The sequence below is a fragment of the Rattus rattus genome, chromosome 4 (genome assembly GCF_011064425.1).
Source record: "Rattus rattus isolate New Zealand chromosome 4, Rrattus_CSIRO_v1, whole genome shotgun sequence".
Taxonomy (NCBI): domain Eukaryota; kingdom Metazoa; phylum Chordata; class Mammalia; order Rodentia; family Muridae; genus Rattus; species Rattus rattus.
Window position 1 is genome coordinate 123,630,175 of NC_046157.1, and position 25,621 is coordinate 123,655,795.

Here is a 25,621-nt window from a genome sequence, read left to right on the forward strand (position 1 = left end):
AGTAGACTAGTGACATCGCCAGGACCCAGCTTTAGATGAGCTATGAGGGCGTGGCTGCCTTAGGGCTATTCCTTCTTTGAGGAAATTCTCACAGCTGTCCAGCAGTTCCCTGGTGGTTGTCTTCCTGTTCTCCTCTCTGTCGTGTTTCTACTCTTACCGTTTACTGTCTGGTAGCTTCTTCAGGGAAGTCATCAGGCTCTCGATCTGAATTAATCCTAGAGCTAGTGCCTCGTCTGCGTGTGTGTCCCTACATACACCCGCAGTGAGGTTTTTGGTTTTGTTTTTGTTTTTCTCGTGGCATCCAAATACCTTACAAAGCCAACTTAGGAAGGATTTATTTTGGCTTATGGTTTAAGGAGAAGCACCCATGATGATCCCTGACACTATGCCATCTGTCTTTATTTGTTCCCCGTGTCCAAAAGGTTCCACAACCTTCCCAAAGAGCGCCACTATCTGGGACCTAATGTTCAAACGTCAAGCCATGGGGAACAGTTCACATTCACAACTTGGAAGATTTCCAACTCTGATCTCACTAAACCCCTCCACCCGCTCTCTGGATTCCTTAGCCTCCTGTGCCCAGGGACTTCTGTGGACGTTAGCTCCTTCTTGGGGGTCAATCCCTAGCCCACCTCTTGTAGAATTTACTTTCCTCATCTCTCGCTCCTTTGCCCCTGTGTTGCCTGTGTCCCAGCTATTCTGGAGGGCCTCTCTGTCAAGCCACAGCCCGTCCCTGGGACTCTGGTTAGCTCTCCATCTGTGTTCCTCTTTTGCTGCTCCTACTGGAAGCTGTCAACATTTCTCCCCTAATCAGTGCGGCCACCTGATACCCTGGTCCCTTGACACCATTGCATCTGGTCCTGCTCCTTTCTAGTCCAATGCACACTAATCAGGTGATCTTGTCAAGTGGCAAATCTGATCATGCCTCCTTGTTTAGGAAACTTCAGGCACAATGGCTCAAATCAGGAGAATGTCAGAAGGTCACAGTGCTCTGAGTTTGTTCTCCAGGCTGAAACCCTTCCTCACTGTCCTAACAGGGGCTGGTCTTTGTGCCTGCTCCTTCTGTTCCCTAACTCCTGTCCACCTAACTTCAGACACTTTGCATTAACTGCGAACTCACTTCCTCCTCCCTTGTCTTCCCACCTTGTATAACCATGTGTATCCATGAACTCTGGCAAGCTTGTCTCTCTACCACGATGTCCTGTTTACCAGGATGCCAGCTCCTTCCCAGCAGAGATGGTGTCTGTTTTCTTTTCTTTTTTTCCCCTCTGCCGTTTTCAACCTAGAAGAAATGATTTGGAGACATCTGCCTAATGCACGTGAAGATTTGAAAAGGATTGATGACAGTGGAAGACAGTGAGGGAGCATCTGTAAGCTAATAAAAAGTCACAAATTGCATTGTTGACTAAGTACCACGTGGTCATATTTTTCACCCTTCCTATCACATTTGAGAAGTAATGTAACTCTTAGGGAAAATTATATACAAAGTGTCTATTTGACTATGATTAAGGTAGGACATGAAACAAAACAAAAAAACACTTTTACTAGTTAAGTAAGCATACTCATTTTCAAACACAGAGCAGCTGTCATGGTTACTCTGATGTTCGTGCTACTCTTCAGAGGTGCCTTGGAGACTGACCTTAAACTTCACAATGTTATACTCCAGCCATCTTAAGATACTGTCCATACAGTGCGATGTGAACCTGGGCTCTACATTGCTGTACAGTGTAGGTCAAAGGCTACCAAAAGGAATCAGTAGTCTTTGATCCTGAGCCTGTGACAGCACATCATTGTGTGTTGGTTAGGATAGATGGGAATATGGAGTGTCGTGGTTCTCTTACTGCCTGAGTTTGTGTGGCTGAAAACACATTTGCCTAGGAAATGAAATAACTTACCTTTCCAATCAGTTTCACTGCCAAGACTTGTTTTCAGTCTTGATTTGAGAAAGGTCTGAAGTGGGAAAAAAATAATCACGTGATGGAAAGGAGCCACCCCGCTCCTTGTATGAGTGCCTGTCAGTGTGCATGTGTGTTGGCCACAATTGTTTTGAAATCAGCCGAAGCTCGATGGGCTGTAGGTCTCAGGTATTCAGTGTGAATTATTCTCGGAGGCACGTGGCTTCGAGTCTGAAGTACCTTTCTTAGTTACATCGAGACGAAGGACTAAAAGTGAGTCAGCATGCTGTTTTTCAAAAGTGCACCGGGGGGTTTGAGATGAACTTACGGAGTCTTTCTTTGACAGGGCAAGTACATGGATATTGAATTTGACTTTAAAGGCGATCCGCTGGGAGGAGTGATAAGTAACTGTAAGTATTTTTTACTTGACTCTTTATAAGCCAGTAGAGAATAATAAAACAGGCGTTCTAAAATAGTGGAAAATTTAAACACTGTGTCCTGAAGACGAGAAGAAGCCGGTTTACTTTTCTAAAAAAAATTTTAGCCATCGCATTCCAGATTGCTTTATGAATTATGTAAGATATGTACGTGTATGCACATATATGCATACATGCATATAGTTTGTTTTGGTTTTTGAGAAAGAAATTACTTTCCCTTTTCTGTTAATATTTTTATTCATTTTACATTCTGATTGTAGCCCCCTCTTTACTCAGTCCGTACCCCCATTCTCCCTATCCTTATGTGAGAGTGTAGAGGCTCTCCCTGGGTATCCCCCCAACCCTGATACATCAGTTCTCTGCAGGTTAGGTGCATCTTCTCCCACTGAGGCCAGACAAGGCAGTCCAGTTAGGGGAACAGCATTCACAGGCAGGCAGTAGATTAAGGTACAGCACCCGCTCCAGTTGTTGGGGGACCTGCCTGAAAACTGAGGTGCACATCTGCTACATATGTGTGGCAATGGGAGAGGGGGCAGGTCCAGCCTGCGTATGCTCTTTGGTTGGTGGTTCAGTCTTTGAGAGACCCTAACAATCCAGGTCAGTTGATACTGTTGGTCTTTCTATGGAGTTCCTATCCCCTCGGAGTCCCTCAATCCTTCCCTCAACTCTTCCATAAGACTCTGTGAGCTTTGTTCAGTCTGGCCCTCTGCATCAGTTCGAGTGGAGCCTCTCAGAGGGCAGTTATTCTAGGCTCCTGTCTGCAAGCATAAGAGAGTATCTATCGTTAACAGTGTCAGGGATCGGTGCATGGGTATAAAGTTGGGTCAGTATTGGTTGGCTGTTCCCTCAGTCTCTGCTCCATCTTTGTCCCTGCACTTCTCGACAGGACAGATTTGGGATTGGAAAGTTTTGTGGGTGGGTTGGTGTCTTTATCTGTCGTCCACTGGAGGTCCTGCCTGCATATAGGAAGTGGCCACTTCAGACTCCATATGCCCACTGCTTGGCGTCTCAGCTAAAGTCACTCCCATTGAATCCTGGGAGCCTCCCCCACCCCTGGTCTCTGGCATGTCTTAGAGATGCCCTCCCTCCGCCCTAGCTGCCAGTCTTCCTCCATTCTCCTGGTCCTCTGGCCCTCTCTCCTGTCTCTCCGTACACCTCCATCCTGAACCCACTCGCCCATTCCCCTTCCCATTCCCTCTCTCACCCATTTCTCTCCCCCGTCTGTTGAGAGAAAAATCTTAACTGTCTCACCCAAACAGGCCTCAAAACCCATTTATCACCATGGCTGGCTAAGTTGTTGTTAAAAATGAATTTACTATTACCTTTGGGAAATTGTTTAGAAATGTACTAAAGTATTTGTTATGTTTAGATCTCACAGGTCTTTAAGCCAATCTAATGTGAAAAAAAGGTTCTTCAAGAGTGGTTTTCCATAACAAAATGTATTCTGTGATTAAAAATAAAATCTAAGGAACTTATTAGTTAATTTTGTGGTGCTAAGATTGAACCTAGGGCCTCACACACACCGGGCAACTGTGCTGGGCTTTACCTTAGCCCTAAAATATAATTGACTTGTTGTGGTGGTGGTGGTGGTGGTGCTGCTGCTGCTGCTGCTGCCCTGTTTGTTTGTTTGTTTGTTTGTTTGGGACGAGGTTTCTCTGTGTAGCCCTAGCTGTCCTGGAACTCATTCAGTAGACCAGATTGGCCTCCGACTCTCAGAGATCCATCTGCTTCTGCTTCCCAAATGCTAGAATTAAAGGTGTGCCATCACCACCCAGGTAAATTAGTAGCTTTTTAAAGGAGCCTTTACCTGATACAGTGAGGGAGCAGACCTTTACCTCAGATGTTATTTTGAGAAGTGTCACCTCTCTTCCACCATATCTAGATCATAAAAATGTAGTATAGCTGTTAGTAAAACGTCGAATCATTATCTCCTTCTGAGGGTGGCTGAAGTAAGGAAATCAGCAGGACTAGGTAATGGCTGCTTAGTAGCTCCCAGGGTTTGTAGACTGTCAGGAGTTAGCCGCCTCTTGACTGGTTCTTGTGTGCCTTCCTTACCTTGGAGCCAGGGGGCCACAACACCAACCACTCTGATGCTTCTCCTTTGATTTTTTCTTTTAAATTTTAAATGTCATCTGTTTAGAAATTAATTATAACACAGTCGTTTATGCGCCCTCAGCCATTATCTTGCTTTCCTCTTGAGCATTCTGGTTGTTTTTAGGATTAAACCTCCAGGCTCACCCCAGAGTGGTACAGGAATTGTTAGAATGAAAATAAATACACATGCAGACTAGATAAGGAAATGACAGAGTTGCCCTAAGTGTTCGGAAGACCTTCAGCAGCTTGTTATAGCAGTGATATTCCTTTTGGTTTTTTTAAAAGATTTGAAAAAATTTCAGTTGTGTAGATGTGGATGTCTGTGTCTGTACGTGTGAGTGCAGATGCCAGGAGAAGGTGTTGAATCCCTTAGAGGTTCAGGTTGTCGTGAGCTGACTAATGTGGGTTCTGGGAAACTACCTTGGATCCTCCAGAGAGCAGCAAACCCTCTTAACCACTGAGCCATCTCTCCGTTACCAGCATTCCGTTTTCAAGTGAAATATGCTGCAGAATCTGAGATATAAAATGGGGGAAATGAGCCATGATCTGGTGAAAGAGATGGTTAGTCCCAACCCCTGGAACCCCAAGTTGTTCCTGAGCTCTTCCTGATCAGCCCCAGAGAGCTGGGCAGAAATTGGTGTTTTAAGTAATTTGAACATACTATGTAGCCAAATTTGTGGAGTGTTAGGGGAAGGAAGGAGAGGTCAAGAATGAGAACACATGTATATACTTATGGCTGCTCGTGAGTATATGAAAGTCAGAGGTCAATGCCAGTATGAGTGTATGGAGGTCAGAGGTCAATGTCAGTTTGAGTGTTTGGAGGTCAGAGGTCAGTATCTTTCTTCACTCTCCAGCTTATTTTTTGAGATGAAATCTTCTTGAACCTGGAGCTCATAGATCTGGCTTGACCACAGGCTAGCACGTGCCAAAGTTCTTTTATCTCTGCCTCCCCAGGGTATTGTAGGTGCACATCCTAGAGCCTGGGTCTTTACCTGAGTCCTAGGGATCTGAACTCGTGTTGTCATGCCTGTGTGGCAGGCACTTTATCAGCTGATCTGGTATCTCCCAGCCCCCTAGTTTAAACCAAAAATTTCACCACAATTCACAGACAAGGCTCTCATCTTTGAAATAATGGGGGCGAATTAGGTGAGTTTCCACCTGGCCTCTTGCAGGTCTGACATGATTTAACTTTTCGTTTTGGTTTGCCTAACTCTGTACTTTTGTGTGTCACTCGCTTTGATTGCATATGTTTGTGAGAATGTATCATTGTGAGGGAAACGCCTTGAAGGGAAAGTTCGAATAGGAAACAAAATTGGGTAGGATACTGCAATTTAGATTTCATATGCCAAATATGGGAGAAAAGAACTCATGCAGCGTGCACATCCTGTAACCAGAAGCAAATGTTTGTGACCCCTACCAGGCCACCAAGGTGTCAACTTCCTGCAGTGTATGGCAGCTGAGAGCTGTCTAGGAAAGGGGAGGGGGGTGACTTGAGTCTAAGACCACCATTTTTAGAAACAATTAATTTTAATTTGGTAAGCTATCCATAAATCTTTAGTGCTTTCTTTATACAAGGCACATTAACCCTAGTTATTATATTATTAACCCTAGTTATTACATTGGTGGTAGCATTATGTTCCTCCTTTCATCACAGAAACTGCAGATGAACATTCTGGAATGATCTAGTCAATGCTGTTCTTCAGGAGTCTGTGAAGATAATGAGAGGTTACTTCATTATAAGGATGAGAAAATAATTTTGGATTTGAATTTAAGTTCCAAGTTTTAAACAGAGATGTCTGCTTGACATAAGAATCAGAAGATTTCTTACAGTATCCATGGAGAATAAATACTAAACACTTCTTTTTTCATTAAGATGAATATGTTTGTGTGAGTGAATTTCATATGGTATTGGTTACTATTTGTTCCCACAAGAAAATGGAGAAGTGGGAACACCCTGGTGTTTAAGAGTATCCTTAGGGGTTGGGGATTTAGCTCAGTGGTAGAGCGCTTGCCTAACAAGCACAAGGCCCTGGGTTCGATCCCCAGCCCAGAAAAAAAAAAAAAAAAAAAAAAAAGAGTATCCTTTGCTTTAGAGAGGACAGGAAGTTTCACCCCATATAGACAGGGCTGAGTCATGGTGGTCACAGGGGCTGCTGGGCTGCTGGGCTGCTGGGCTGCTGGGCTGCTGGGCTGCTGGGCTGCTGGGCTGGCTTCGGTGCGTGTAAAGCAATGGGTGATTACCCTGGTGCTACTTCCAGACCATGACAAGTAACTTCTTGCAGCCAGGAAAAGAGGACAGACTTTGCTGTTTTGCAGAAGGTGGCTTCCTTTCCTGGGAACCACTAGTAAAAGCACAAATTGTTACTGGCTAAAAGGATCACCCTAGGAGAGGTGCAGGAACCCTCTAGACACTTGTAGACCTTTGAAGTGGAAAACAGAGGCTAACCGCTCTGCTCCTTCTTCCTAAAAGAGATATGCAATAAAATTGTAGTCTGGAACGTGCTTGAAAGTTGCGATCCCCGAGGGCAGTGCTGTGAGGAAGGAGGTGTACTTAAAATGGAAGGTGACATGTTTTCTTTAGTAAAGAAGATAAAACAAACATGGAGGCAGATGTAGATGGCCCACCACCTGGAGCGGCATTGTTCCTAGTTGGTGAAGGCTTGTTAGTCACACACTGGTCAGGTGCTTGTATTTAAGGCTTTTGAACCCTACTGTGATGAACCAGCTTCTTTGAGAAGCCAGGTGGTAGATCCTCTTCCTCCCTTCCTCCTTCTGCTCCTCCTCTTTCTCCTCCTCTTCTTTCTCTTCCTCTCCCTCCTCCTCTTCTCTCCCTCCTCCTCTTCTTTCTCCCCCTCCTCCTCTTCCTCTTTTTCCCTCCTCCTCTTCCTTCTCTTCCTCCCTCTTATCCTCTTCTTCCTCCCTCTCCTTCTCTTTCTCCTCCTCCCCCTCCCCTTTCTCCTCCCCCCCTTGCTCATCCTCCTCCTTTTCCTCTTCTTCCTCCTTTTCCTCTTCCTGCTCCCCCCCCCCTTTCTTTTAATGCTCCCAGGCACCCTTTTAAATTGCTTGGAAGCAATTAGACTGTGGGAAAATGTGGTAGAAATCTCAGGGGTTTTTATCTACTCAAAGACTAGCACAGAGAGGAATTTGCTCTGAAAATAGTTTCTATTTTCAAATGAACCATCTAATAATGAGTAAACTAAGGTGAAGACTGGCTGCCCTCATCCCGTTTGGGTGTCAGGAACCTAGTGAAATAATGTAATAATTTATATATATGTGTGTGTGTGTGTGTGTGTGTGTGTGTGTGTGTGTGTGTGTGTGTGTTTGATCTTTTTAGTAATCCTGGGGATTGAATTTAGGACCTCATTCTGATGTACTGTACCAGTAAGCTGCATCTCCTTTCTTTTTTTCCTATTTTATATGCTTCCACACTAACACACAAGTGTGCTCGTAGCCCTCTGGCAGGTAGAAGTCAGGAAGCCATTAATAGCCCTAAGTGTCTTTGGCTTCTCCCTGTGGCCATTGCCCCATCTGTCTCACTGGACTGAAGAGCAAAGCCATCATGAATGTGATCTGGAGAAAACCTCATTCCCAGCAGTGCAGTCAGTTGCTCCTCCTCCTGGGTCAGGGAGGAGTGAGGAAGGATTAGGTGAGGCTGGGAGGTTTCCCCGGGGAACAGCCCCCCAAGGCACAGGGAGGCAGAGGAATGAACTGGGCCCTCACAGGAGGTAGAAGTGGCAGCGTGCTTTTGGTCTCTTCTTGCATTTCTTGTGAATTTATGGTACAGTTGTTTGCTGCTTTTGTGTGTCGTCTCCTTGTGGCCTATTGTTTAACCTCTCTGTGGTGCATTCTTACCATTGCAGTATATGCAACATGGTTGCACTCTTTTTTATATTGCGAAAGGCACATAGCTTTGTTCTTTTATATACTTACTACTTTTGATCTTATTGGTGGTAAATCACTGATTAGGAATGAAACTGCCCGGTCCAATACATTCTCAAGGAAACTGATCTAATTTGTTTCTTGACACCATATGTGTGAGATGGATTTGGAGAACCTTGTAGATCAATCAATCATCAAGTTCACGGTAGCTGGTGAATAGTTACCTACGTGTAAATAGCATCTGCTTTTACTATGCCTTCTGTAGGACTGCAAATCATTAAAAAATTAGGCTGGCATATTATTTTGTTTGTAAAATTAGGCTGGGCTTCATTCACATTTTGATCATTTTCCCCTATGTGTATGTATGGCGGATACATGTGTGTAGGCTGGTGTGTGTGTGTGTGTGTGTGTGTGTGTGTGTGTGTGTGTGTGATCATCCTCAATTGTTTTTTCACCTTGTTCATTGAGACAGAGCCTTTCAGTCAAACTCTGAGTTCATGAGCATGGCTAGTTTCGCTACTCACCTTGGCCTGGGACTTCTGCCTTCTTAGATATTGCTACAAGCAGTCTATGGTAGACTATAAAAGCCTATCTGGCTTTTATGTGAGGCCTGGAGACCCAATTTCCAGTCTTCATGTTTGTAAAAGAATTGTAATGATTTAAAGTCTGTGTCCCTAAAGGATGTTTATATTTTGGACTTTCCAGTGGAAATGTTGAGTTCCACTCAGCAATTCCTGGTTTTGGTTAGCTGGAGAAGAGGTAGGCAATTATTTTAGACAGGATAAAAATGGTTAAAATTGAATAATAATGATAGTTTGCACACGTAGTTTGAGCTCGTCTTGCTTTAATGACAGGGCCTACGTGCATTAGATAAAACTAGGTGTTTTTTCCCAGTGTTCATCTTGAATCACCAGTGGGGAGGTGTGGGGTCTCTGGGACACTCAGCATTCTGAGTCATGGACTTGCAGCATTTTCTGTCCTCGCTGGTAAAACTGAGATGAAGGTGATATTTCCACAGGCCTGCACCAAGTATCTGACCACTTCCTTATTCTGGATTCCTCTTTTGATGCTTTCTCTGTATTGACCTAACAGTAGTAGCACACATTGATGAGATCTAATTTCTTCTTAACATCTAAGCACCTGCTGGTTTGGATGGACAGCAGGTCCATCCTGGTCGTCACATTCTCCTCCTGTCCAAATGGATAGTGACTGGAAGGGAAGGGCAGCGCACAGTTCAGTGAGGAGGACTAGGCTGCTGGGGACAGTGCCTGCAGCTTCTGCTTTTCCATTCAGTATGAGGCTTCTTTTCCTAGGAGAGAGATCATGTGTGAAAGAAGACAGTTTTTCCAGGCAGTCTAATCCTCTTGTTATGCCCCAGGGTAATGAGATTTTCTTCTTCTCCTTCCCAACCCTTTCATTCTTTTTTATTTCATTCATTTTGATTCCTTTGTCTATTTTAAAAGCCTCCATCTTCCAGCATGTACAATCATGGATGTTTTATTTCTAAGACATGAGCAGGCACATCTTGGGTATCAGCTGGTGATTTTTTGGAATTAGAAAGCCCCTGAAGTGAAGGCCAGACAGTAGTCAGCTGGTGATGGCCTGTTGGGTAGAAGAACAAATTCTGCTTCCGGGGTTTCTTCGTCCCCATTGTTTCTTTGTTTGACCTAATAAGTTCATCTCTGCAGAATGTGAATTTATGTCGAACTTTACATCTCAAGATGCAGTTGCACTGGGGCATCTGGAGATTTTTCGCATTCTCTGCTGTACTAAGTGTCTGGCATCTAGTAATAAGTTCTCTAAATCTCCCTATCAGAGGACCAGCCAGTACCAACAGTAGTTCCGCAGGCAGAAGAGACCCAGTAGTGGTCTATTTTCACATCATTCAGGGCACATTTAAGTAAATTAATGTGGTCAGGTGAGAAGTCCCTAGAGTGAACTGAGTGTATAGCCTGTACTTTTAGTAATTATCTGCCGTGGCTTCATGCTGTTTCCTTGTATTGGTACATGCCCATTTAGCACAAAGCACCAATAGGGAATGTTTCAAGCATTAGTAAATTATTTGGGGGCAAACATCTCCTCTAATTACTTTTCTACCTAGAAGCTTATGACTTCCATGAAAACTCATAAAGAAACTGAAATAGGCTCTGGGGTGATCGAGTGAGCATTATAAGTTGTAAAACCTTCAACTGCTTTGTATAAAAGCTTCCTAGGTGTGTGAGGAATTGCTTAGTGAATTCAGGGGTTTTTATATAAAGTCTGGCATCTTCCAGATACTTAAGGTTTTTCCTTGTTCTTTTCCCTGAAAAATTTCAGAGCTTAACCATTAACCCCAGTAACCAAAGCTCTGGGTTCATACTCTGTCTGTGGGACACAAGCTTTATTTTCTCATCCATCAAGTGGAGATGACAGAGTTAACCTCAGAGGAGATTCTCAGGGCTACCTATGCTAACAATGGAAAGAAAGCAGAAGTTCTGCTTTACTTCCCTCCTGGACCTTTCCTTTTAAATGCATGTACTCTGAGTCGTGGGTGAATATGGCTATCGTTACCGACCATGCCGGTGCATGTATAGGTCAGATCCCTTCAGTCAGCATTCTTCGTTACCTGCGATGACTCTGACAGTCACGGCTGTTTCCTTTCTCCATTCTCAACATTTCAAAGGGGCCGGGTGTCAGCCCGCACAGTAGGATGTAATTGCACAGTGTGGCCAATGGGTCACATGCTTTCTGAAGGTACGACTTTATGTCTTGAAGCACACGAAACGATGTGTTAAGTACTGTCAACCACTTGTCCCCATGACTAAGGAGCCACTGTTAGGTAAGCAGCAGATGTGGAGGGAGGTATCCAACACTTGGGGATCTGAAAAGAGGCTGGAGTCGTTAATTACTCTGCCTTCCTCACCCACACTGTCTCAGTCATAAGCAATTTGTCATTCCTCTCTGAGTGTGTGTGTGTGTGTGTGTGTGTGTGTGAGTGTGATACATGTGTCATGGGCTGTATAAGGGTCAGAAGATGATTTCAGGGGTTGAGACTCTCCTACTTTGTTTGGGCCAGGGTATCCTATTCACTGGTGCAGGTCTAGGTAGATTGTGGGGATTCTCTTCGCTCCTTCTAGCTCACTGGTGATGTCGGGAGCACAGACATGCACAGCCACATCCGGTTTTACATGGATTCCTGCTCTCTGAACTCTGGTCCTTATGCATGCTTGTCAAATGTTTTATCCCCTGAGCCATTTCCCCCAGCCATCAGCTGATCCTGTCACCTGAGAAGACATCTGTGCTGGTTTGTGTATAGCACAGTTACAAGTGTATGACGTATAAGCCAAGAGGAAGAACGCTTTCATGCCTGCTCCCTCCTGACTGGTTCCTGGTGTTAGTGACTGGTTCCTGGTGTTAGTGACTGGTTCCTGGTGTTAGTGATGGTTCCTGGTGTTAGTGACTGCTTCCTGGTGTTAGTGACTGGTTCCTGGTGTTAGTGATGGTTCCTGGTGTTAGTGACTGCTTCCTGGTGTTTAGTGACTGGTTCCTGGTGTTAGTGACTGGTTCCTGGTGTTAGTGACTGGTTCCTGGTGTTAGTGACTGGTTCCTGGTGTTTAGTGACTGGTTCCTGGTGTTTAGTGACTGGTTCCTGGTGTTAGTGACTGGTTCCTGGTGTTTAGTGGGTAAGTGGTGCTGATTCCAGAGGAATTGGTGTGTGAATGGACAAAGCAGAATCAACCCTTGTTTGTATTTCCCACCTAGTCTGTTACTTTCTTCTAGAAGTGGGGATTTTCTCTCAGGACTAGCTCCTCTGTGCAGAGTCTGCCCCTGGTTCTTGGCTCTGTGGTTGTACAGTACTGTTCTGATCTCTCAGAAGCTTACCTGCTTAACAAGTAAAACTGTACTGTAGTTTTAACCACTTGTTTTTCTGCACTCGTGTATACTTAATTGTTTGAGATGATGAATTTTGCAGCTGCTTTCCCCTAAGTTACATTGGTTTGTGCTTTTCACTTTCTACGTAACCTCCCACCCCCAAGTCTTCATTAGTCTTCACCCACGGTTAGGGGCATTGTAGTCTCCCGAGTTGTCGAATTCTCCTCACCCTTCATCCTCAAATGCTCCTGTAGATGCCTCAGACACACATGGAAACCATTAGTGAGCATTCCCATGGTGCTCACACCTGCTTAATATTTGGATGTCAATGCGATTTGGACTTAGTGTGCCAGTAATATAAGTACAGAGACCTGATGGTTTAGAATGTCATTGTTATAATGTTTATAGTTACAAGTGTAAATTTATAAAGATGCATTTTATAGTTAAAACTGGTCCTTGCCAGTAGTGCTCAGACCCTCCTCTGTGTACCTGGTGAGGAGTTAGCAGGATTCAGGGCAGGAGGAGACTACTGTCTGTAATTCTGTCACAATGACGCCTTTCTGGTTTTTTTTTTTTTTTTTGTTGTTTGTTTGTTTGTTTCTAGGTAAAAATATGAAAACTTGATGAGCCCTTAAGTTTAAGAGATGGAAAAGTGTCTGGAGTTAGTGAATATATTGTTAAATAACACGAAATCCTAAAACTTGAGGATCTAGAAAACCCAGCCTAATTCCTCCAGAAGGTGGAGGGTGTTGGGGGCGTGGGGGCTGAAGGGTCAGCTGGTCAGATATGAGTTCAGATGGTCCTGTGTGCTCAACAATATGATACCTTATAAAACAAGATATCATCCAAGAAGCACCTACAGACTGGACCTCGAAGCTTGTTTTTTTTGTTTGTTTGTTGTTTTTGTTTTTGCATTATAATTATGTGGATCTGAATGGAGGCATTTCAATACTTATATTTGTAACATTACATTTTAAAGACTTTAATATGACCATAAAAAAGAGGATATTAGTATAAAAGGCTGTTATCTTGAATGACTTGTTGGATGTAACTGCTTAATTTGCTAATTTAGTTGATTTCAGTTGAGTTGTAATAATTTCTTTTATTGTTTTATTAGTATGAAACCAATGAAAGAGAGGGAAATCAAGTATACATATATTTGAAAGTAAAATAAACTCTATACAATTTAATTTTAGTTGTTTTTTTTTCTTTCTTTTAGATCTTTTAGAGAAATCTCGTGTTGTTAAGCAGCCGAGAGGTGAAAGAAACTTCCATGTGTTCTATCAGCTGCTCTCAGGTGCCTCTGAGGAACTCCTCCGTAAGTCTATGGTTCTGGGGTTAGATTTTTATTGTCAGAGTATTCTGAAGCATTCTCTACAATATTCAGTCTGTATGCTTTCCCTGGCAACATTTTTTTTTAATTCTGATTGCCTCTACCACACCCAACATTTCTTTCATATTTCTGTATTTCCCCAGGACCAAATTATAGTTGGGGAGGGCTCCTCACAAATTTAAAATCAAAATGGAGAACTGTACCACTTAAGGAAATAAAATTGTACCGTGTAGTAAAGGTCTACAGTTGTATAAGAATTTTTTCAGTAAGGATTTAAAAAGCATGGGGAATTAGTAGCTGCACAAGTGGGGTCCGTGAACAGAAGTGCCTGCCTCCAAGTCCAACACCCTGAGTTCCATCCCTGTAGAAAACCAAGCAAGTTTTCACCTCTATACCCTTGCGATGATACAAATGCATATACACACACACACACGCACATACATATACTTACTCATATATAGTAAATAAGTAATAATTTAAGTCATAGGGAAGATATTTGTAGCTATCCAAAAGCTAACAATAAGACTTTTACAACAAGAATACATACTCTACTATGTTCATAGCAGTCTTATTTATAATAGCCAGATGCCCTCAACAGAGGAATGGATACAGAAAATGTGGTACATCTACACAATGGAATATTACTCAGCTATCAAAACAATGACTTCATGAAATTCATAGGCAAATGGATGGAACTTGAAAATATCATCCTGAGTGAGGTAACCTAATCACAGAAAAACACACATGATATGCACTCACTGATAAGTGGATATTAGCCCAAATGCTCAGATTACCCAAGATACAATCCACAGACCACACGAAGCTCAAGAAGGACGACCAAAGTGCAGATGCTTCAATCCTTAGAAGGGGGAACAAAAATTTTCACAGGAAGAAATATGGAGACCAAGTGTGGAACAGGGACTGAAGGAAAGGCCATTCAGAGACTTCCTCACCTGGGCATCAGCTTATATAGCCACCAAACCCAGACAATATTGCTGATGCCAAGAAGTGCATGCTGACAGGAGCCTGATATAGCTGTCTCCTGAGAGGCTCAGCCAGAGCATGACAAATACAGAGGCAAATGCTAGCAGCCAACCATTGAACTGAGAACGGGGTCCCCATTGGAGGAGTTAGAGAAAAGATTGAAGGAGCTGAAGGGGCTTACAACCCCATAGGAACAACAATGCCAACCAACCAGACCCCCAGAGTTCTCAGGGACTAAACCACCAACCCAAGTGTACACTTGGAGCTACCCATGGGTCCAGCCACATATGTAGCAGAGGATGGCCTTGTTGGGCACCAATGGGAGGAGAAGCCCTTGGTCCTGCCTAAACTTGATGCGCCAGGGTAGGGGAATGTTAGGGTGGGGAGGCGAGAAGCGATGGGTGGGTGGGTGGGGGAGCACCCTCATAGAAGCAGGGGGAGGGGAATGAGATAGGAGGTTTATGGATGAGAAACCGGGAAAGGGGACATTTGAAATGTAAACAAACAAAATTCAATAAAAAAGTAAATTAAATAAAAACAATTAGACTTTTAGAGATTTTAGAGAATTAAAAAGTTCACAAGGAAATTAATAGCTATTGACTACATCATCAGTATTCAGTAGCTTCCGGCTATATCATCAACAGTTCAAACAAGAGTAGCTGGGGAAGGTCTGTCACTCAGGGAGATAAGCTCTTCCATTTGTTACTTTTCCTATGTCTGTGACTCATTACTTAGGGACAAGCAACGTAAGGACAGAAAGGTGGCCCCTAGGCATGGCACAAGGCGTGATGATAGCAGCATTTGCAGTTGTAGGAGTGGGGCTGTGAGGCTGCTTACATCTGGGCAGACTGAGTTCAGAGAGGCGAATACTGGTGATGTTTACTTTGGACTCCATGGATGGTGCCACCCACGTTTCCAGTGTGTCTTCTCTTGTTAAATCTACCTCAGATCATCTAGTGTCATGTCTCTTAGGTGATTCTAAATTCAGTTGATAATGAAAATTAACCCTCACTACCATGTTCACTGATAATCCACAATTGCACATTAAAACTCATTGAGCCACTCGCTACACATATATTAGCAAAGCGTTTGTAGCCTTGCAAGCTACTGCTCTAATGAAAGCCTCTGACTGCCAGTAACAGTTTCCCCCAGAGCCACGAAAAGATCACAGTCTGTAACCTGTCTTCTCAGCTTTGCGGTTATATCACTGCAGAATAATTCATAGGAATCCAAAGCCAATTTATATGAAGGGCATTTTCCATTCTCTTGTACCTATCAATCCCACATTACAATATCTCCCAGCACCAGTTACAGAAGTGGGTTTTGATCTCTCTGCATCTGGTTTTTTTGTTCTGGTTGTTGACTTGATACATATTACAAAGGACATGTTATCTGGGCAGTACAAAGGGAAATTGTGAAGAGCGGCACTTTTATTGATATAATGTATCAACTTGTATACATGACTCCACAGACAAGCTTAAACTGGAGCGGGATTTCAGCAGATACAACTATCTGAGTCTGGACTCTGCCAAAGTGAATGGTGTGGACGACGCTGCCAATTTCAGAACTGTCAGGGTAAGAAGTGCCTTCTTTTACAATGGGTATCTATCCCCCTTCCTGCTTGGCCAGAACTGCTTACAGCTCAGTTTTCTTTACGTTTTAATTTATGCTCCCTAAGAATTCACTATGTTTTTATCAGTTTGGCTTTTACACTAGCTCAACAATCATGGAAGGTTTTGAAGGCCATGTTTACTAGAGCATGCTGATTTAGCATTTATAAAGAGGAACCTTCATCTATTTTCCTGGGACGTGACTCTCGGTGTGTACTGAAATTCTAAGTAATCTTTTAGCCAGAGTTAATTTTCAGATGTGAAATCTTGCCTTTGGGTCCTGTTAGGTTGAAAGTGTTTTTAGGCAGAAAATTCCGTTTTTAAGCAGCTTTAGAAAATGGCAACACATTAGAAGAATCCACATTCCTCGTTCATTAGAAAAGAAGCGACTTTTACATAACGCTCTGCTTTCTGTCTTTATGTGGCAAAATTACTCCCATTATGACATTATGGCAACTGGGATTGACTTCCAAATGAGACAGCTGGAGCCGTGAGGGGGAGGGGCAGGAGGTGAGGCAAGATTGACTGACACCCGAAGCTGAATGAAGGGATGTGGGGTCCCCCCTTGTTCCTGTTATTCATGTATGTGTTTGAGCATTTCCATAACAGAAGGGTCCGTCCGTTACTCCCACTGCAGCGCAGAACACTTACACACATCCAGAATACTATGACAGCAGGCAGCTGTGCTAGGAAGAGCGCATCTCTCAGTATGCCACGGTGTAGAACGGCGTAAACACCCGCATATGGAAGCAATAGTCTGGACATGATTTTGTTTAAGACTTGAGTCCAAGGCCGGTTCTGTAACCACTTTGCCTGGCACATAGTTGGCACCCCATATGCATTTATGCATGAATGAATGTGTCCCTTGTACCCTTGGGGCAGTTCACCTTTGCGAGCCAATGTTTTCCTTGTACGTAAAGTAAGCCATGTTGTCTCCATTGCTGGAGGCTGCAGAAACAACTTGCTTGGCTTTGTTTCTAGAAGCAGAAGACCAGTGTGAACAAAAAACCCTGTTTTTTCCATCTGCGGAAACCAGCTGGTTGATTTGAAAGGGGGGAGGGTACTGAGGCTCAGCTCCCAGCCCCCTCCTGTCTTCCTATCTCTGTACCACACTCTGCCATAACTCTGCAGGGTGCCTGGGAGGCTCTTAAATCACAGTTTGGATCCACCTATCAAGATAATTGCTTCGTGTTTTAGTTTTTTTTTTTTTTTTTTACCCCAGAAATAAATCTGTAATAATGTTCATTAAATTTCATTACTTGTTAAAACAAGCAAGTGGCAACAACAAAAAACACCAGGTACAGACGTATAGAGAGAAAACAGGTGCTTCTCTTCCTCCCAGAATGCCATGCAGATCGTGGGCTTTTCGGATCATGAGGCCGAGTCTGTCCTGGAGGTCGTGGCAGCCGTCTTGAAACTGGGGAACATTGAGTTCAAGCCTGAATCACGAGTGAACGGTTTGGATGAAAGCAAAATCAAAGACAAAAATGGTAAGTTAGTGGAGAAGCAGCTCGGCTTAGCGAACTCTCTTTGAATGTCTGCCGAGCTTCTAACCTAAAAAGCAAACCCTGGACTCACCATAGGTTTCAGAAAACTCACTAGTGCACGTAAACAGAAATACCACCGCAGTGACGCTCTTGGCCTTCTGATTCACACGTGTGCTTATAGACTTGAGTGTGATTTAGAACGAACAGCCGAGGACTTGTTAACGATCATGAGTATCATACAGTCACTGTCCCTGTCTATTCCTCTCTACTCCCTAACAGAGTTAAAAGAAATTTGCGAGTTGACCAGCATCGATCAAATGGTTTTAGAAAGAGCATTCAGTTTCCGAACGGTTGAGGCAAAGCAGGAGAAAGTTTCAACCACATTGAATGTGGCTCAGGTAGGTAAACTGTAGCATGCAAATGAAAGCTTTACTTAAGTGGTGGTATTTTTATGTGAAATGTTATTTTGCAGGTGGTTACCTTGTGGCCACGCTCTATTCCACGGTGTCGTTGTGAGCAAGATGGCAGACGTGTTGTTAGGGTAACAAAAGCTATATTTTATTCTGCTGAAGGTCAATCACACAAGGTTCATGTTCTATCCCAACCACAGTCCTAAGCCTCTCTCCCCAAGGCTGCTCACCTACAGGTCAGGATCCTGGGGTGCACTCAAGGTGGCGTCTCTCCAGATGTGCAGTGTAGAGCAGTGCTCTGGGTCTCTGCTCACATACTGTCCAGAGGGCGTCACGGGGCTCTAAGGCTGTGTCCATTATCCTGAGTGAACAACGTCACTGGGTTTTGGTTATCAGGAGCAGCCTTTGGTATAGTGGGGATCAGACCAAGCCATTTTTACATATATAAGAGGCATTTTTACTGTGCTCATTACACATTGGAAACACTAAGGAAAATTAGACAGATAGGAGTTTGTGTCCTCAGGGAGCTGAGAAATAAGGTAGGGAATGCTAGATAAATAGACACAGCAAATATTCTGGCAAGCAGCATGTGTTAAGTATGCAGTGCTACAGAGGAGGAGGAGAGAGCAGTAAGGGAGAATGGTGTCCATGGAAGGAAGGCCATTCACACTGAAAAGTGAGCTCCTGGGAACCACCGGGAGCATCTATCGGAAGTGGCCATGATCTGCCTCACATTTCAAAGGGTCCTTCTGGCTGGACATAAAGAGCAGAGCCTGAGGGAAAATAAAGGCAGTTGATAGGGACAACCACTAATCCAGAGGCAGATGACTGCCTTGCAACCAGGGGGTGTGGTGGGGCCTTGCTGGGTCTGCTTTGAAACTAGAGGCCACAAACAGAATTGCTGATGTCTTCAAGCAAGGTAAAAGAGGAGTGACTGGGGATCGATCCCGTGATTCAGGAGAAGAGAATGGGTTGAAGCCAAACAGGACTCTCTTCCATGTTGTTCTCGCAACTATGTTTCGCACACCAGAGAAGTCTTCCTACAGAAGTCCAGATGTGTGTATGGTGATGTAAATGCACTCAGGTAGCAGCAGGAGGCCCTTGTGGTGTGAATCCTTTGTTCTGCAAGTTGGACATTTTTCTACTCCTTGGTGCTGCTCTGGGCTGGAATTAAATGGCTTACTACTGCTCCCACAGACCTGCAACCATATCTTCTGGTCCCACCCGCCTTGCAGCCAGCCCTGGGTGCACTGGAACGCTTGCATGGTCACAGCCACTGTAGGACCGCAGGGTAGAATTCATTCATCCCTTCTGTTCCTTTCTGCTCTCCTTTACTTTCTCTGTATTTCCGAGGCCGTGGAAGTGCTTTGCCATATGGAGGTTGGACACTGTAGCAGCCCTCCCCTCAGTGGAACGGGTGTGTTCTTTCCTTTTAAATGATTGCTGGCTGCCTTCACAGTCAGATGGTGAGCAACCGACTTAATTGGGAAGACATTGAAAGCACGCCGAGTACAAGATCCACGGGAACCCCTATTAGAGAAATTGAGACCGAGAAGAGCTCTGTGGAGAGAGAGGAGGTTTAGATGAGAAATAATGGACAAAATGCTATGTCGAACAGAAAGACAGGTTGGGAGCCTGAGGATCAGGATCAACCAGGCTTGACTGCAGCCAACATGGCTGGGAAGCTCAAGTCGGGCTTGGAGAATGTGTGCAGGAGGATCTCAGACTTGGACACTCATCACAGTTACCCGGGTGGCTTGGCTACTTTTCTTTTTAATTTATTTATTTTTGACCATACCTCCAGAGAGGTGGGTGCTGTGGTCTAGGGGAGGAGTAAAGAGTTTGGGATCCTGATATAAGCAAAAGTGTTACTGATGGAGGGTCAGCTGTAGAGAACCCTCAGAGGTGGACATTTCAGCAGCCAGGGGAGTTGTAATATGTGAGGTAAAACCATGAAAAAGCCTGCGTTTCACAAGGATCCATGGGAATATGTGGGTTTGCGGTCTGCGTTTGTGGTGTTGGCCCCTTGCCTTTTATTCATCCAGACCAGACTCAGTTGCCTCTTAGTTGGTAATTGAGTGACCTTTTATTGCTGAGTGAAACTTCCCCACATCTTCTAATCCTTTGTCAAGAAAGATGGCTTGAGCCGTCTGAGGTGGTTGGCCACTCAGTCAGGGGCAGTTTTTTCTTAATGCTCTTGGCAGTGTCTGGTGGGCTTTCTGTCACAGGTCAGTTATTCCATTAGGTTTTACTTATAACATCAACCTGCGGTTCCAGTAACATCTTTATTGCCCTTCCGCTTCATCTTTCTCCCAGAGCACTTAGATCTTTCTGCAGACGTGAATACCAATACGAAGCTACTGGAAACTCGAGACAGTCTGTGGTCCTGTGTGTACTGGAGGATTCTCTCCTTTGCCTCAGGGCCCCCTGTAATCTGACCCTACCTACATGACTTCTCTCAATGGCGGTGCTCCGTGAGAGCCCAGGTTATTTTATTCTTTTGCTTGCCCATCATCCATATGCTGTTGCCCATCCATGGGCTTCATGTAATTTTACTCCATCCAAAGAGATTTTTCTGACCAAATAGGCCCCTAAGTCCCCCATTTTCTGACCTCCTCTTTCCCCGCATGCTGGTTCTTACCCTCCTTCTGATGGAGGTCTTTGTGTCGACGTGATCTCTGCCACCGCTGCCGTCTGTGTCCCATCCCAGGCCACACTTGATGCTGGCCACTTTAGAAGCAGTTTCCCAGGGATTTTCCTCTGTGAGCATCAGGGGCTGCAGAAAGCAAGCGCTTTCATAGTGTGCTTAGGGTCTGAAGTGGTGACAACACCCATGGTGTCCCCTCACACTCGTGCTGTTTCTGCCCTCAGGTCAAGAGTAAACCCGCTTGATTCCCTCCCCTCCTCCCCTTTCCTCCCCCCTCTTTTCCTTTCTTCCCTTTTCTTCTCCACTACCTTCTTCCTTCTCTCTCTCCAATTTCTAGCAAGTTTTCTAGTTTAATTTCCTACTCCTGGTCCAGAGGGTCTCCAAGACAAGCAGGAAAGGGCTTCCATTATTAACCAGGAAATGGGCAGAGCAAGTGCTCTCCTCTCACTCTAAAAAATAAGAATTCAACAAATATTCCACAGCCTAACAAGATGTGTTCTTCATAAAGTGAAGACGTACCAATTTATTTTAACAAGAATTCTTGACTCACTACAGTCTGTGTTGTGTTTTGTTAAAAGATAGAGAAGCCAGGGATATGGTAGAGGTGTGGTATGGTGTAGGGGAAGGGAGTTTCTCTGCGGGCCCAGGCTGAGGCATCCCTTCCCCCTCTGAAGTACCAACCATAGTATGGTATGGTATGGTATGGTATAGTATAGTATAGTATAGTATAGTATGGTATAGTATGGTATAGTAAAGAGTTTATTCAGGGCATGGGGAGGGAGTTGAGAGAAAGGGAGAGAGGGGGGGGGAGGAGGGAGGGAGGGAGGGAGGGGGAGGGAGGGAGGGAGGGGGAGGAAGGCATAGAGGCCGGTCCAGAGCATGTTGAGGGAGAGGGGAACAGGGAGGGGGGAGCAGCAGGAGCAAGAGGTGAGAGTAGGAGCAAGAGGGCAAGAGAGAGAGGAGGAGGCAAACAACCCCTTTTTAAGTGAGTCAGGCACACCTGTCTGTTGCCAGGTAACCGTGGGGCAGTCTAGAATAAATGCCTACAGTCTGCAAGGTACAGGAGTGGCCAGTGTTTTCTAAGAACAGCAGAGACTCTGGCTTCTTCACCAAGGACAGTTGCTCTTGGACTGCTGACAGTGGGGCCATCTATACATGGTGCTAGTACTTAAGGCATACACTTGGCCACTTGGCACCCAGGGCATTCAAGAGAATTAGGTTTCCTCATCAAAGCCGCACTCTCCATCCAGCCTATGGATTCTGGATCATTAACGTGTGTGTGTGTGTGTGTGTGTGTGTGTGTGTGTGTGTCTGTCTGTCTGTCTGTCTGTCTGTCTGTCTGTGTCTGTGTGTGTCTCTGTGTGTCTGAATGTGTGTGTCTGTGTCTCTGAGTGTGTGTGTGTGTCTGTGTCTTTTTCTGTGTCTGTGTGTCTATGTCTATGTGTGTGTCTCTGTGTGTCTGAATGTGTGTGTCTCTCTGTGTGTGTTTGTGTGTGTGTGTGTCTTCTGCCTCATGTATGTTTCATCCCCGTGAACCAGTTTAAAGTGTACAAATAAGCACATAAAAGCATTTTACCTTCATACAACTTAACAAAAGCCCATGGAGGAAGAACATTTTTAGATAATATTCAAAGCTGAATAAAAACAGTAAAATTTTTTTAAAGATTTATTTATTTTTATGTATGTAAATGAGTACACTGTAGCTGTCTTCAGACACACCAGAAGAGGGCATCAGATCCCATTACAGATGGTTGTGAGCTACCATGTGGTTGCTGGGAATTGAACTCAGGACCTCTGGGAGAGCAGTCAGTGCTCTTAACCACTGAGCCATCTCTCCAGCCCAAAACAGTAAAATTTTAAACCTACATATTTGGTTGTTATTAAGTTTTTGGATTGAGAGTACCATCTTTCTGTTTTCCTATTTTTGTATTTTATAAGATACTCTGTAACATTGTGTTCCTATTTATTGTTTAGGAATCTTTTGAACTTTGTGAATATGGGGTGGGGAGAGGAAAGTATGTGTCAGCTGTGTCAGCACTGCATTTATGGATCAGAGTTGGAGGTCAAGTCCCTTCTCTCCTCCCTTGTGTGCATCCTGGGCCTTAAACACAGGCCGCCTGGCCGGGGCCATGGCTGGGTGCACGGGGCCATGGCTGGGTGCATGGCAGCGGCTTTCTTCTCTGCGACTTCTCACTGGCCCCAGTTTTTAGGAATTTTATATCTCTCCATGGCTCTTCGTAAAGTGTCCTTCCCTTCTTTGAATCCTTTGAGATAGTCTACATATTCTTCCTGATTATTTTATCAATTATACTCTCTCTTTTTATGGCTTCAATTAAAGACCTGGGTTTGTAACTGAAAATAAAGTTTATTGATTGTTTTCTTCTGACCTATTTTATTTCCTTTCCTTTGAGTGGGGAGGGCTGCTGTATTAAGGACACAACTTTTTGGTTTCTTTCCTACAACGTAAGTGTTCAGTTGTCCAGCTTAGTGATCCTTCTGTGTGTAACTACATCTCTCATGAATGCTGAGTTTCCTATTCTTGGGATCTTCTCTTGCTTTTCCTTTGTTCTGAAACATCAGGATAAATATCTTTATAGCAAAACATTCTGGAATATTAGACTGAGTTTCGTGGGATGCAAAAAATGTAGGCTGGGTGAAAAGTTTGCTTAATTCTCTTAAAGTTTGATTACCTAGCCAGTATATAATAAAGAAATTGCCCCAAAGGGAAATTTGAAATAGTCTAAATATTTTTAAAGTATTTTAAATATTTTATAGAAATTAAGCATTGTAGCATTTGTTAGTGTTAAGTTGTTCTTTTTTCTTTTTAACAGGCTTATTATGCCCGTGATGCCCTGGCTAAAAACCTCTACAGCCGGTTGTTTTCATGGTTGGTAAATCGTATCAACGAAAGCATTAAGGTATCGAATCTCTGTAAGACACTGTTTGTAATAAATAAATGGTATTCACAGGGCAAACATCGTATTAAAGAAGCTTAGTTCTCTAAGCAAATATTCAATTGCCACTTTAAAAGGTGATTCTTTAGGGTAAGGTTGAGCTTTGCCAGGGGTCTTGCTTCTTTCGCTTGACTGCATGCTCTGCCTCTCGCTGGGGACCAGACTGCTCTCGTGGTCTGCACAGCGCAGCAGTGAGCATTTTTCTGGGTAGTTGTATGCACTGCACCGAGAAGGTGACTTCTTCTTTTAGGTACTTACATGATCTTCCTTAAATATGTTTGGAAAGGATTCATGTGGTCTTCAGTGGGTATTGGACACGGTGACCACGAACAGCTTTTTGTTTAGTCAGAGTCTGTTCTTTTTTTGTTTCATAACATGAGGCACCGCCACGACTTTCCATGCCTAAGTCACTATTGTTAAGTTTCTGCAGGACTCCACAGCAGTACTCTTACCTTCTAAGTCTTTAACAGAACAACTGGATTATTTCTTTAGTTCAAAACATCTTCTGCATATCTGTGCCTCTTGGTGTTATATTCTGCCTGCATTGTGTCACTAACTTGAAATATTCTTTTAAGGCACAAACCAAAGTGAGAAAGAAGGTCATGGGTGTTCTGGACATTTATGGCTTTGAAATATTTGAGGTAAGTTTTTTTTTTTTAAATTAGTACTACTGTTATTAAAGTGTAACAATTAGAAATGAAGTCACGTTGTATAGGCACGTCATTATAAATATCTGTACTTTGAATCTGAAAGTAAGCTCTTGGCAAGTATAGTTACAGTGTGTGTGTGTGTGTGTGTGTGTGTGTGTGTGTGTGTGTGTGTGTGTGTGTGTGTGTGTGTAAGTGCTGAGCCACCATTTGGAGACTTTATCAAAGCCACTTTTGAAATTTTTATGTAATAATGTGTCTTCCATGTTACATGGACTACCAGTGCCTGTGGCCATCTAATCATTCATAGGTTACTTGAAAAACAAAGCATAAAAATATCAGGAAGGGTGAAGCCAGAGATGTCCATCGCCTTGGTCTTGTCCAGGCCATGCCTTGCTGTCATCTTACAATAATAAACTCCACAGCAGAAGTTCAGAATGAGCTTGCTTGCTCCAAATTAAATGGTTAAACATTACACCTGAGCCAGGAATGGTTGCCAGTGCCTTTAATCCTAGCACTCAGGAGACAGAGCCAGGGGGATGTCTGTGAGTTTGAGACCTGCCTGGTCTACCAAGTGGATTTCAGGGCAGCCAGGGCTCTGGCATTCTAGGGCTGTCTGAATGCAGTAGTAACTGCTGTGTATGTTGTCAGATTTAATTTTCAGAACAGTTCCATGGAAGTAGCTGTTATTCCCATTTCACAGATGAGAAAGTAAGGCCAGGTAGCTACCACACTTGATTTCTGCTAAATAATAGCCATAAGGTCCAACTCCCTGGTTTCCCAATGTTTTATTTCTTTCCTTTCCTAGTAGGGTTAAGACAAAGGTCATTTCATTACTTTTCTCTCCAAACTCATGGGTTCCCCATGTGGGAAACCCAATGTTGTCACAAGCCTCCAGTTCCCTGTCTCCCTCTCTTACTTCAGTTCCAGACCCTGGTCAGCTAAGATGCATCTAGATGGAGTTGTACACCCTGGCCTCTGCCCTTAGCCGGGAGTGTTCAGCCTTCAGCACAGTTCCCATTTGAGGGTGCCTCTTAGGCTAACTCTGCAAAAGAAGCTGCAGGTCTCTTGATAGTTGAGGTTTACGCATTGGGAAAATTCTTGTGTGTATTCATAAGTCCCTGTGCTTAAATTAATTTCCTTTAGCTAGGTCTCAGGATACTGTTACTAAATGTTAGAGTTATTCTTTACCATTGGCAGGGGGAAAGGTCTCTTACCTGGGATAGCACGGGTCTAAATTTGAATCGTTTCATGAGTTGGCTGACTGGTGAACATCGATTTCAATAGAAATTTAGGAGAAAAGTTACAGTTAATGAAGCTCATAAAATTAAAATAGTGAATTTACATTAATTTTCCCAGAGAAAAATTTATTGCTCATAAATTGCATGTGCATCT

The 25,621-nt window shown here is 43.9% G+C and overlaps 1 protein-coding gene across 1 annotated transcript in view; it reads left to right on the forward strand.

Moving 5' to 3' along the window:
- The window catches only part of Myo1b (myosin IB), a 164,962-nt gene that overhangs the window by 100,275 nt on the left and 39,066 nt on the right, over positions 1-25,621 (forward strand). The window contains exons 7-13 of the mRNA XM_032901091.1: positions 2,239-2,302; positions 13,374-13,472; positions 15,943-16,046; positions 17,424-17,571; positions 17,848-17,966; positions 23,457-23,543; positions 24,155-24,220. Coding sequence (XP_032756982.1) covers positions 2,239-2,302; positions 13,374-13,472; positions 15,943-16,046; positions 17,424-17,571; positions 17,848-17,966; positions 23,457-23,543; positions 24,155-24,220 — 687 coding nt within the window. The remainder of the gene's footprint in view (positions 1-2,238; positions 2,303-13,373; positions 13,473-15,942; positions 16,047-17,423; positions 17,572-17,847; positions 17,967-23,456; positions 23,544-24,154; positions 24,221-25,621) is intronic.